Source organism: Eutrema salsugineum, unplaced genomic scaffold (genome assembly GCF_000478725.1).
Source record: "Eutrema salsugineum unplaced genomic scaffold, Eutsalg1_0 scaffold_3, whole genome shotgun sequence".
Lineage (NCBI taxonomy): Eukaryota > Viridiplantae > Streptophyta > Magnoliopsida > Brassicales > Brassicaceae > Eutrema > Eutrema salsugineum.
The window spans coordinates 11,117,200-11,129,728 of record NW_006256756.1 but is presented as its reverse complement, the minus strand read 5'-3'; the positions used below and the strand labels follow the sequence as shown (position 1 = coordinate 11,129,728).

General features: G+C 48.6%; 2 protein-coding genes across 2 annotated transcripts; one reads left to right on the top strand and one right to left on the bottom strand.

The window, feature by feature from the left end:
- Nucleotides 1-2,746: 2,746 nt before the first annotated feature.
- LOC112085406 (meiosis-specific protein ASY2-like) lies at nt 2,747-5,333 on the top strand. Its single transcript, XM_024154618.1, has 4 exons — nt 2,747-3,613; nt 3,740-3,866; nt 3,947-4,581; nt 4,656-5,333. The coding sequence occupies exons 1-4, from the start codon at nt 2,747-2,749 to the stop codon at nt 5,331-5,333; spliced, it is 2,307 nt and encodes a 768-aa protein (XP_024010386.1).
- Nucleotides 5,334-8,122: 2,789 nt separating this feature from the next.
- LOC112085405 lies at nt 8,123-10,443 on the bottom strand. Its single transcript, XM_024154617.1, has 2 exons — nt 8,302-10,443; nt 8,123-8,191 (listed from the first exon to the last, which is right to left on the bottom strand). The coding sequence occupies exons 1-2, from the start codon at nt 10,441-10,443 to the stop codon at nt 8,123-8,125; spliced, it is 2,211 nt and encodes a 736-aa protein (XP_024010385.1).
- Between the last annotated feature and the right edge of the window lie 2,086 nt (nt 10,444-12,529).

Below are 12,529 nucleotides of genomic sequence, written 5' to 3'. Positions count from 1 at the left end.
AAGTATCTTGTAGACAAGTTAGGTCTTGAAAAGACAAAGCACCCAAGCCCATACCGATTAAGATGGCTCAATGATACCACGGAGGTGAGGATTGCGGAGCAAGTTGTTGTGCCATTCAGCATTGGGAAGTATAGTGATCAAGTCACGTGTGATGTTGTACCTATGCAAGCTGGTCACCTGCTCCTTGGGAGGCCATGGCAATTCGACAAAGAAACCATGCACAACGGTCGCACTAACTACTATTCTTTCACTCACAACAACAAGAAGCACAACTTAGCCCCTCTCACACCATCAGAAGTTCATGAGATGCAACAGGCCATGAACAATGGGAAACAGCTAAGTAAAACTAATATATTTGTCTCACCGAGTACAATTCTTAGAACTCTTGATCATAAACAACCGGTATTACTAATGATCTTTAGAAAAGTTTGCTTTCAGGAACTGAGGGAGGTCCCGAGCTCCCACACGAGGTGGCTCAGCTATTAGAAAAGTTCCAAGATGTCTTTTCAGAAGAGATACCAGCCGGCCTCCCACCCATAAAAGGCATTGAGCACCAGATTGATCTAGTACCCGGAGCACCCTTGCCTAACTGAGCCGCATATAGAATTAACCCAACAAAGGCCAAAGAGCTAGAGGCTCAAGTCCAGGATTTAATGTCTAAAGGATACATAAGAGAGAGCCTCAGCCCGTGTGCAGTACCCGTCTTGTTAGTGCCCAAGAAGGACGGCTCTTGGAGGATGTGTGTGGACTGTAGGGCCACTAACAACATCACCATCAAATACAGGCACCCAATTACGAGACTAGACGACATGCTGGACGAGTTAAGTGGAGCTACTATCTTTTCAAAGGTGGATCTAAAGAGTGGCTACCATCAGGTGAGAATGAAGGAAGGAGACGAGTGGAAAACTGCCTTCAAGACCAAGCAAGGTCTATACGAGTGGCTTGTGATGCCTTTTGGCCTCACAAACGCCCCAAGTACCTTCATGAGACTCATGAACCACGTCTTTAGGGAACATACATCTGTAAGTTTGTAGTGGTTTACTTTGATGATATTCTGATTTACAGCCAATGCATAGAAGATCATATTAAGCATCTTGAACAGGTTCTAGAGACACTTAGATTAGAGGGTTTATATGCAAAGCTTAAGAAATGTATCTTCTGCACTGATCAATTGGTATTTTTAGGATTTGATGTAAGTTCTAAGGGTCTTAAAGTGGATGAGGAGAAGATTAAAGCCATCCAAGAATGGCCCATACCATCCACGGTTGGACATGTTAGAAGCTTTCATGGTTTGGCAAGCTTTTACAGGCGATTTGTCAAGGATTTCAGTACCATAGCAGCCCCATTGACATCGGTGATCAAGAAGAACACTACTTTCACTTGGGGGCCGACTCAAGAAGCCGCATTCAACAAGCTGAAGGAGAGCCTCATACAGGCACCGGTTTTAGTCCTTCCTAACTTTGATAAAATGTTTGAGGTTGAGTGTGATGCATCAGGTACTGGCATAGGAGCTGTTCTAACTCAGGGAGGGAGGTCAGTAGCTTATTTCAGTGAGAAGCTAAGTGGAGCAACACTCAACTACCCAACTTATGATAAAGAACTCTATGCTCTGGTGAGATCACTAGAAACATGGCAACACTATCTGCTTCCAAAGGAGTTTATCATTCACACAGATCATGAGACCCTCAAGCACTTAAGAGGCCAGACCACACTTAAGAAAAGGCATGCCCAATGGTTAGAGTTCGTAGAAACCTTCCCATAAGTACATGAAGGAGCAAGAGAACGTTGTAGCTGATGCACTTTTGTTGATATGTGAATATCGACAAGGGACAAAACAGTAATTTTAGATCGGAAGCTCGGCTTTATTAGATTGAATCGGGTGAAATACAACTGAGTTCGGTTATTTCAATAGGCAATAACGAACTAAGACTTAATGTGACTAAGAAGCTATCGAGTTCTCAGTCTTTAAGTCTTCTCGGGAATAACTTGTGTTCTCTGATGTCGATTCGTCTCCCTTTATATATATCTCATAAGTCGGTCTTCAAGCACGCCTTAGACGATATGGGATCGAGAGGAGTTTCCTTTTCTCTCCAAAGTTTCCTTTTTCCTTCAGGAAACTTTCCTGTTCCGGCCGAGCTCGAGGAAACCCTCTGTTCCTTTGAGAGGTTTTCCACCGACCTCGGTCTAATGGGCTATCTTCGGCCCATCTTCGCTCGGCCCATCTTCTCTCGGTACATCCCTTCGTAAACCGGGCTTACGGTTCGCCGATCTCAGTTTGTACCGGAGAAAACCGGGGTGCGGTTTTCACCTCCAACAGTTAGCCCCCCCCCTCAGTTCGGTGAAAGGAGATAACTTTCAGTTGAACTCAATTTTTCGGTTATTGGATCACAAACTGAGCTCGGTAACTGTCGTCGTTTCGCATTTCCGGACGTTTCGCGCCTATCTTCAATGAGGCGCGTGAATTACGGGATTTTTTGCGAAAATCGAGGAACCCACGATTCCCACTGTGTACAAAGGGTGACTCTTCTTCTCGCATTCATTATTCTCGCCTCAAGCATATATAAGGTACGCCGCTCTCCCTTCTCTCTAGATTTTATTTCTCTCTCTTGTTTTTGTTCTTCGTTTTCTCTCGTTTCTTCAACTCCCGCCGCCGCGAACTCTTGATTTTTCCGATCAACCTTCAAACTTTCCGGTTGATCTTCAACTGTTCTTTATTTCCTTCAAATCTTCTTTCCCGAACCCTAAGATGTCTTCCAGCTCTTCGATTAATTCTTCCTCGAATAAAATTCTTCCGGAAGACCACCGTGAGTCCTCGGAGCCGAGCTCCTCTTCTTCAAATCCTCAGCAATCAAGTTCATCACGGGAAGAAGGCAATCTTCCCCAATTAGTTCGCAAGAACTCTAGATTTGAAGAAGCTAGCAGCAGCCGTGCTAGAGTTAGAATTGAAGCTACCGAAGATCTGACTGCAGAGGCTCGCGAAACGGAAGCTCGGGCTGGACCGAACGTTGATGCTAACACCCCCGAGATCGAGGAAACCGAGGAAGAATTTCAGGGGGAGAACGTCGCTGATACTGAAGTCGACAACATTGAGGCGGTTATTCATGCTTCGCCACCACTTCCGAGGCGGAAAGTAGTTCGTCCCACCAACGTGCCCTCTTGTTCCCTTTCTCCTGGTGCCGTTCGAGCCGTGCTCGAGGCAAACGGGCTTGCGGACAAGATTATTTTCATCATTCCGGAGGCTAGAGATCGGCCGTGGGATGCTCCCGAAGGCTTCCTTTGCGTCTATCTGACGTACTTCACTCAGTGCGGGCTTTCTTTCCCCATTCCCTCTCGCCTACTGGGATACTGCAATCGGCGCGGCGTAGCTCTTACACAGGTGATGCCAGCCTCAATAACGAACTACGTTGGGTTCGTTTCCTTATGCGACGAGCTCGGTGAAGTACCATCGGGTCGAATTTTCGAAGATCTCTTTTCGGTCAATATCCATAAGTCCAAGGAGTGGTTCTTCGCCGCCAATGCCAAGCCGAAGAAGAATTTAGTAATGGGACCTAAGCCCAGTAAATTCAACGATTGGGAGTCCCAGTACTTCTATATCGAAATGAACGATCTCACCGTCAGCAATTCTGACATCGCAATTCAGTCGAATTGGAAGATTCCGATTGGTAGATTAGATGATTTCACACTTAGATAACTTTCGACTTTTACGGCTTGCTAACTCTACTTCGTCTTATTTTCGTAGGTCATCATCTTCCGAGTCTTCAACTCCGGACTCACCTCTGAGTTCGAAGAAGCATTCAGCGAAGCCGGTAAACGTCGTTGGCCGGAGGTTTGGGAAGAAATCCTACAACGCCGAGCTAAGAAAGCGGGTATGTTCGTCGAATTCTATCTTTACTCACTTTAGCCCGAATTTACTCCGAACTCCTCCTTAAACTCATTTTCATTTCAGGCTCCGTTCGAGAACCGAAACCACGCAAGCCGAGAACTCGAGCTAGCAAGCCTCGAACCGCTCCCAGACGCCAATCACTGAAGTCGCGAACTCAACGCTCCCGAGCTGCCAGGATGCTTTCCATTGATGAAATCCCAACTCTCTTTGATGAAGAAGAAACGGGGGTGGCCGAGCCGACCCCAGTCCTTGCTGCTGAACAGAACGAAGTGCAACCAGAAGAGTTGCCACCTGCTGCGGGCTCACCTGATCAGGCTGATCAGAGGAAGACGAAGAAGAAAAAGTCTTCGAAGAAGAGTAAGAAAGCAGAGGACTCTTCTCGGGTGCAAGATACTCCCGTCGAGCTCGATCCACCGGCAGCTGTGGCGTCGGGCCTCACACTCTCGCAAGATCGAGCTGAAGCTTCACACTCCCGAAAAAGGCAAACCAGAGATCATGTCGAGGGCTCTCAAGAGCACGGACCGGCTAAAAGAGTCCGAGTTTGTTTTGACTACGACGAGGAGACTCCTTTTGAGGAGAACGTAGATGCCTGCACCGAGCTCTATCATCAGATCTCCTCGGAGGTACCTAGCCTTCCCTCGGTCCCCGAGCTCCGGTTTCCCAACATGTACAAGGGAATCGCTCACTCGACCGCTGTGGTAATTTTACTTACCGCTTATAGACTTAGATATTCTTCCAAGTATGAGTTCTAATTCCTGTTTCCTCTGTGCAGCTCGCCAGTCAGACCAATAACTTGGTCGCTGCATATGAAGTAGCCCTGTTCGACGAGCAAGTAAGGGTTTCCGAGCTCGAGGAAAGAATAGCCAAAGCAGAGGAGCGTCTCGCCACTGAGCTCCAAATCAACGAAACTCTGCACTCTCAAGTTGACTTGCTGAAAAAGGAGAGTGCAGAGCTGAAGGCGGTGAAAGACGAGCTCACCGAGGCCCAGAATTTACTCTCCAAAGAGTTCGAGAAGGACAAAGGGCGACTACAAGGTATGGTGGTGCACTGGAAGAATCGAGCTAGGAGCGTTCACGCAACGGCTTGCGAACGCCTTGAGAAGGTCATTCGGAGTTTGGACGATGCTGACAGGGCTCGGAAGCCGTACTTGGTCTACAACCAGCTCACCGGGGTCCTCGGTTTCATCAAGCAGTTGCGGAGGAAGGGTCTGTACGAGGTCCCGCCAGAAATGGTTGTGGATATTGAAGCAAGGCATGCCAAGGCGCTGGAGGACTTCAAGGCGATCGATGCTTGCGCGCTCACTGAGGAGGACAAGAAGATGTCACCGTTCGTAGAGGAAGATGACATCCCGGTCGTAAATGTGACTCAGAGCGCACAAGATCCTGCGAGGGGCGAGCAGTTCGGCTCAAACGAGGACATACTCAACGCTGCTGCCTCAAAGACCGTCTAATCTCTTCCTATTTTTCTTTTGCTCTTCGAACTTAACTGCTCTTGCATGGGTTTTTTGTAACTCTAATTCCGAGCCCTTGGTGGGTTCTGACTCTATTTGCCTCTCGGGGCTTTTTATTTTATGCGTTCATTTTTCCTTGTTTTTTTTTTAAAAAAGGTTAGAAACAATCCTTCCAAGTAGTAGATCGGCATCTAACCTTCGGTTTAACTTTGCGATTAATGCTTAAGTATTAGATCGGTATATAGTAGACATTCGAACGTGATTATTGTCTTTTGATAGCGAATTGCGATAATTCGGCTTACGTTTTTGCGAGTGTTGTGAACTCGGCTTACGGTGCGAATCTGAGGAGTTCGGCTTATTGTGCGAGCGTATGAGCTCGGCCTGGGGAACCCAAGTGAATCGTTTTGTACTGGAAGAGTGAATTGGATTCGAACTCTTGTAAACGCACGAAACGAATTCAAGGTTTTCCTAAGTCGAACCTAAGTATGCGAGATGTGCTCGGCTGATTGTTCTTGGTGACTTAGAAATTTAACTGCGGGACTGGGCCCGGCTTTTGATATGTGGGTTAACCACGACACCATGTGGGTGCTTGCGAGACGGATCTCGGCTTTTAAGTTTGCATTCATGTGGAATGCTATCGAACAACTGGCCAGGAAGTCGATGTAAAGACAAGGAGTTCGGTCCCATGTCATATCTTGACTTAATAAAATTTTATTGATGTTATAGCTGGACTCGGTAATGAGCTGCCTACGTACCCTTTAAAGGGATCAAGCCATTCGTAGTTCTAAGTACAAAAGGGGTTTTTGCTCCGACTAAGTAGTTCGGAGGCTTTTTTTTTTTTTTTTTTTTTTATTTCGTCTTCGAAGCGAACTAATAGTAGTATCGTTTGAGATGCATCGAGTTCCAAGATCGCGGGATCGGAGTTCCGTCTAACTTCATGAGTTGGTAAACGCCGGGCTTAACAACCTTCATAATCTGATATGGTCCTTCCCAGTTCGCGCCAAGTTTTCCTGCATTCTTCTCCTCGGTGTTTTGATAGACTTTACGAAGTACGAGGTCGCCGTCTTCGAAGTGACGGCCCTTAACTTTTTTATTGTAGTAACGAGCTGCAAGTTGTTGGTAATTCTGTATCCGGAGTAGTGCTCGTTTGCGATGTTCTTCGACTAAGTCAAGTGCGTCGATCATCATATTGTCATTTGCCTCGGGTTGCTGGGTAAGCATAGTTCGGCGAATGCTTGGGACGTTAAGTTCGGCAGGACACATAGCTTCTGCGCCATACGCAAGGAAGAAAGGTGACTGACCGGTTGAACGTCGCGGTGTGGTTCGGTGAGACCACAGGACGCCGTCGAGTTCGTCTGCCCACGTTCCCTTAGCGATATCGAGTCGTTTCTTCAGTCCGTCAATGATGGTCTTGTTCGTGGCTTCGGCTTGTCCGTTGCCTTGCGGATAACGCGGGGTAGAGAAACTTAGTCGGATTTTCCACTTGGCGCAAAAATCTTGGAAAATTATCGAAGTGAACTGGGTTCCATTATCCGTAACGATCTCGTACGGAACTCCATGTCGACAGATGATGAATTTCCAGACGAACTTCTTGACGTCGATTCCATGGATCTCGGGGTATGCTTCGGCTTCGACCCATTTAGTGAAGTAATCTGTGACGACGAGGACGTACTGCTTCTGGGTTGTAGATCGGCGGAAAGGACCGATGATGTCCATTGCCCAGCGCATGAAAGGATATGGTGCAGTCGAGGTCATCAGGAGCTTGGTAGGAAGATTTATCATCGGACCATGACGTTGGCACTTCTCGCAACGTGCCGTGTACTTCTCGCAATCAGAGAGCATAGTAGGCCAGTAATAGCCGGCTTTCTTGATCTTAAATGCCAAGGACCGAGCTCCGGAATGATTTCCTCTTTCTCCTTCGTGAATCTTTTGCATTACTTCCGCGATGTCGTTGCCGTGAACACAAGTCAAAAGTACACCAGAAGCGTCCCGTCTGAGAAGAGTACCTTTAATGACCACATACCGGGCTGCGCGAGCCTTAAGGCGTCGAGCTGCCCATTTATCTGCGGGAACCGTTCCATCTCCTATGTATCCCACGATTTCCAGGGACCAATCCTCGGGTTCGTCCTCTTCTCCGGCTTCGATATTGATGGGGACGTGCTGGCCTTCGGACTCGTCCTCGGATTCGGGCTCGTTATCGTTAAGCTCGTCTGTATCATTTTCGCGATCGGGGATGACCTCTTTAGGTTTCGTCTTTCGGGTGAGGGGTGGAGCACGGTTTGGCTGGGCTTCGTAGTCACGCCGTCTTGTAATGATATTGCAGTTCGGATCGTGCTCGATACTTGGTCGCTCGATTGCTGCAATCGGGATAGTTCGCCGAAGATCAGGATCGGAATTAGTCGCGAGTGCGGCTAAGGCGTCGGCGGAGGCATTCTCGTCTCGAGGTATCTTCGTAAGCTCGAAGGTGGAGAACTCGGAAGCAATATCCTTAAGAACTTTGAGATATGCGTCCATGCGGTTGTTCTTGGCCTCGTATTCGCCGTGAAACTGGTTGGCTACGAGTTGAGAATCGCAATAGGCGTGTACATGCTTGGCGCCGATACTTTTAGCGAGTCGTAGTCCGGCAATCAATGCTTCGTACTCGGCTTCGTTGTTGGATGCTGGGAAGCCGAGCCGAAATGACTGCTCGATTACTTCTCCTTCGGGTGACTTGAGACGAATTCCAACTCCGGATCCTTTAAAGGGATGATGAACCATCGGCGTGAAGAATCCAAGGTTGTACGACCGGATTATCGTCGACGAGCTCCGGTGGGAGTTCGACCAAGAAGTCTGCTAGGACCTGAGACTTCGTTGCCGTTCTGTTCCGATATTCGATGTCATATTCACTAAGTTCGATAGCCCATTTAGCGAGTCGTCCGGACTGACTTGGGCTGTGAAGGAAAGTGCGAAGAGGGTGATCGGTCAAGACCACGATTGCATGAGACTGGAAGTACGGGCGCAGTTTCCGTGCAGAAATAACCACGGCGAAGGCGAACTTTTCCAAAGTCGGATAACGATACTCCGATCCGTCGAGGGACTTGCTTGTGTAGAAAATTGGTTTTTGTTCGCCGCGATCTTCTCGAACAAGAACGCTGCTAACTGCGAACTCCGAAATCGCAATGTAAAGATAAAGTGTCTCGCCGGTTTCTGGTTTGGTCAGGACTGGCGGAGTGGACAGATATTCCTTTAGCTCGGCGAAGGCTTCTTCACACTTCTCGTTCCATTCGAGGTGCTTGTTACCGCGGAGAAGTTGGTAAAAGGGCAAGCACTTGTCCGTTGATCTAGATATGAATCTGTTAAGCGCTGCAATACGTCCGGTAAGTCGCTGAACTTCGCGTTTGGTTGTCGGCGAGGGGAGCTCGAGAATAGCAGCGATCTGCTTTGGATTAGCTTTGATGCCTCGCCGTGTGACGATATATCCGAGGAATTCTCCAGATGTTACGCCGAACGTACACTTAGTTGGGTTAAGCTTCATACCATATTGGTTCAAGATATCAAAGCATGTGCGAAGATGGCCGACGTGCTCGGAAGCGATGAGTGACTTCACGAGCATATCGTCGATGTAGACTTCCATAGTTCGTCCGAGCTGGCTCGCGAACATCCGGTTTACCAGTCGTTGGTACGTTGCTCCAGCATTCTTCAGGCCGAATGGCATGACCTTGTAGCAATAGATGCCACGATCCGTGATGAAGGATGTCTTCTCTCGGTCCTGCGGATGCATGAGAATCTGATTGTATCCGGAGAACGCATCCATGAATGAGAGTAGTTCGTTTCCGGCAGTCGCTTCCACAAGGCGATCGATATGAGGTAATGGAAAACTATCTTTCGGACACGCTTTATTGAGGTCGGTGAAGTCGACGCAAATTCTCCATTTACCGTTCTTCTTTTTCACGACCACAGGGTTTGCCAACCAATCTGGATACTTAACTTCGGTGATAGATCCAGCTTTGAGTAAGCGCTCGACCTCGTCATTCACGGCTTGCGCTTTCTCTGGCCCGAGCTTTCGGCGTTTCTGTTTGATAGGCTTGTATGTCGGATCGATATTGAGCTCGTGGCACGCGATCTGCGGGTCAATCCCGGGCATGTCTTCTACCGACCAAGCGAAGGTTGAGGTATGCTGTTTCAGGAAACGAATGAGTGGTTCACGGATGATTGGGTCGAGCTCGGCACCAATTCCAACTTGACGCTCTGGCCTGAGTTCGTCAATGCTAACTTGAACGATTGATTCCTGCTTAGGCTTTGTCTTTTGGACGATGAGCTTGTCAGTTGGTCCGAACGAATTAATGACGCAAGCTTGGTTGGCCGAGTGGAGTCTGCACTCATTTATGTAGCACGATCGAGCAACAGCTTGGTCTCCACGGAGTGTGTACACACCGTCCGGGGTCGGGAACTTCAAGCATTGATGGTACGTCGAAGCGACCGCTTTCATTGCGTGCAGCCATGGCGTACCGAGAATAGCGTTGTAGATCGCCGGTTTGTCGAGGATAAGGAACTGGATCATCTTTGCGATTCCGCCGACGTAGATTGGGATTTTGACAGTGCCGATCGTCATACAACGCTCTCCATCAAATCCGGTGAGTGGCTCGATGAACGGATCAATCCTATCTGGCGCCAACTCAAGCTGGTCAAGTGCTTCCTTGAAGATAACGTTGACCGAACTGCCAGTATCGATCAGAATGCGGCTAACTTCGACGTCGTCGAGGAGCAGATCGACAACGAGAGCGTCATTATGCGGTTTGTGAATTCCGATTGTGTCAGCCTCGGTAAAGACCAGGGGCGCTCCCTTCGGAGGATCCTGTGGGGTTTTTGGTGTGCTAGTGGCTTGTTTGCTGTATTCTTTGATGGCTCGAACGAAATAACTGCAAGCTTCGATGGCCCCCATTATCATGTTGATACGTTTTCGCGCCTTAGGAGCACGATTCTCCGGAGCTCGATCATCGCGATTCCGTTTCTGTTGCTCGGGCAACGCAGGCGGATTCGGTGGCGGTGGTGGTAGTGTTGGTAAAGCCGGTGGAGTTGGTGGATCTTTGGCAAGTGCTTTCTCGAGGTGTTCGTTGTTCGGTCGGGGCATCGAGAGCTGCCCACCGCTCTTAGGCGTATTTGAGCGTCGGAGTTCGTCGACCGAGATCGGCTCCTTGCGATACAAGCCGAGTAGATATTCTCGCAAATGCCTGCATTCTTCGGTGCTGTGGCCCCTACGGTTATGGAATTCGCAGAATAACGACTCGTCTTGGTCTTCTTCACCGCGGACTCATTTATTATTCCACTGCTTGCTTGGTTGTTGGATTGCGTTAGCATAGAGTTTCTTGCGGTTCTCGTATCCTCGACCGTATCCCGACTACGGCTCGTTAGTCGCGGGTTTCAGACGTTCGGGTTGTTTTGTCGAGTGACTTTGCTCGTACGCAGCTTCTTCTTCTTCTTCAGCAATGTAAGTATTAGCTCGGTGTAATGCATCTTCTAACGTCTGCGGTGGGTTGTGCGTGATCGCGCTTCGGAAACTGGTCTTTATCCGAGCTCCTTTTTGAAGGCATAAGAGAGCGGCTTCGTCGCTAATTGTGCAGTTGGCGACGATTTCCTTGAAGCGCTGGATGAAGTCGCGAAGGCTCTCGCTTGGTCCTTGAGCTATCTGCCAGAGCTCGGAATTCTTGGTATTCTGTCCAATGAACATGGAGAAGTGCTTGACGAAGGCTGTCGTTAACTCTTTGTAGCTGTCGATTGAATTGGCTTCGAGCCGTGAGAACCAGTCGAGAGCTACTCCTCCCAGACTTTCCACAAATAGTTGGCATTGAACCGCGTCTCTTTCTTCGGCAGACTTGAACTGGTATCGGTTCATGCAGATGCCGAACGATGTCAGGAAGTGTCGAGGGTCAGAGTTGCCCTCGTAGATTTTCATCTTCAGTTTCTCCATGTGCTTGACCGGCGTCCCTGCGATACGCGATGTGAAAGGAGTCTTCTGTGTTTCCTGAATGACGCGCTCGATCTCCGGAGCCGCGCTTGTGGCTTGATGTATTTTTGAGGTGATATCGCGAAGCTGTGCTTTCATCGCTTCGAACTCGGCGTCTCGGCTTGAATCTGGTGCTGGTGGGTTTGCTGACCCGACCGCGGCAGACCTCATAGTTCCGGTTGGATCTCCGTCGGCATTGAGATCGTCAATGATGTTCCGAACTCGGAGAGGAGTTCGTGTCTGACTGAGTTCGGCGATCTGTGCCGCCATCTGACTGAAACGTTCCTCGCTCCTTTTGTTGATGGCTTCGAACTGAGCAGTGAACATTTGGAGTAACAGGTCGGTTACGGCTGCGGGAGTTTGCTCGGCAGCAGTTCCGGTGTTTTCTCCAGGAGTTCCTCCCGTTTGTCCTGTTTGGGCGTCGATGTTATTTTCCCTGAGAGGGTTTTCTTCTTCGTGAACGTCGGATTGGTCTGCCATCGCTGATTCAATCTTTCCGAAGTCCGATCAAAAATCTGAGATATCTGTTTAAAGGCCCCCTTCCTGGCGCGCCAATTGTTGATATGTGAATATCGACAAGGGATAAAACAGTAATTTTAGATCGGAAGCTCGGCTTTATTAGATTGAATCGGGTGAAATACAACTGAGTTCGGTTATTTCAATAGGCAATAACGAACTAAGACTTAATGTGACTAAGAAGCTATCGAGTTCTCAGTCTTTAAGTCTTCTTGGGAATAACTTGTGTTCTCTGATGTCGATTCGTCTCCCTTTATATATATCTCATAAGTCGGTCTTCAAGCACGCCTTAGACGATATGGGATCGAGAGGAGTTTCCTTTTCTCTCCAAAGTTTCCTTTTTCCTTCAGGAAACTTTCCTGTTCCGGCCGAGCTCGAGGAAACCCTCTGTTCCTTTGAGAGGTTTTCCACCGACCTCGGTCTAATGGGCTATCTTCGGCCCATCTTCGCTCGGCCCATCTTCTCTCGGTACATCCCTTCGTAAACCGGGCTTACGGTTCGCCGATCTCAGTTTGTACCGGAGAAAACCGGGGTGCGGTTTTCACCTCCAACAACTTTCAAGGCGTTACACTCTCATATCTACAATGGAAGCCAAGATCATGGGTTTTGAGCACATCAAGGGTGGATATGAATCTGATCCCGACTTCTCAGAGGTCTACAAAGAAACCACAAGGGCTGCATTTGGAGTATTTTACCA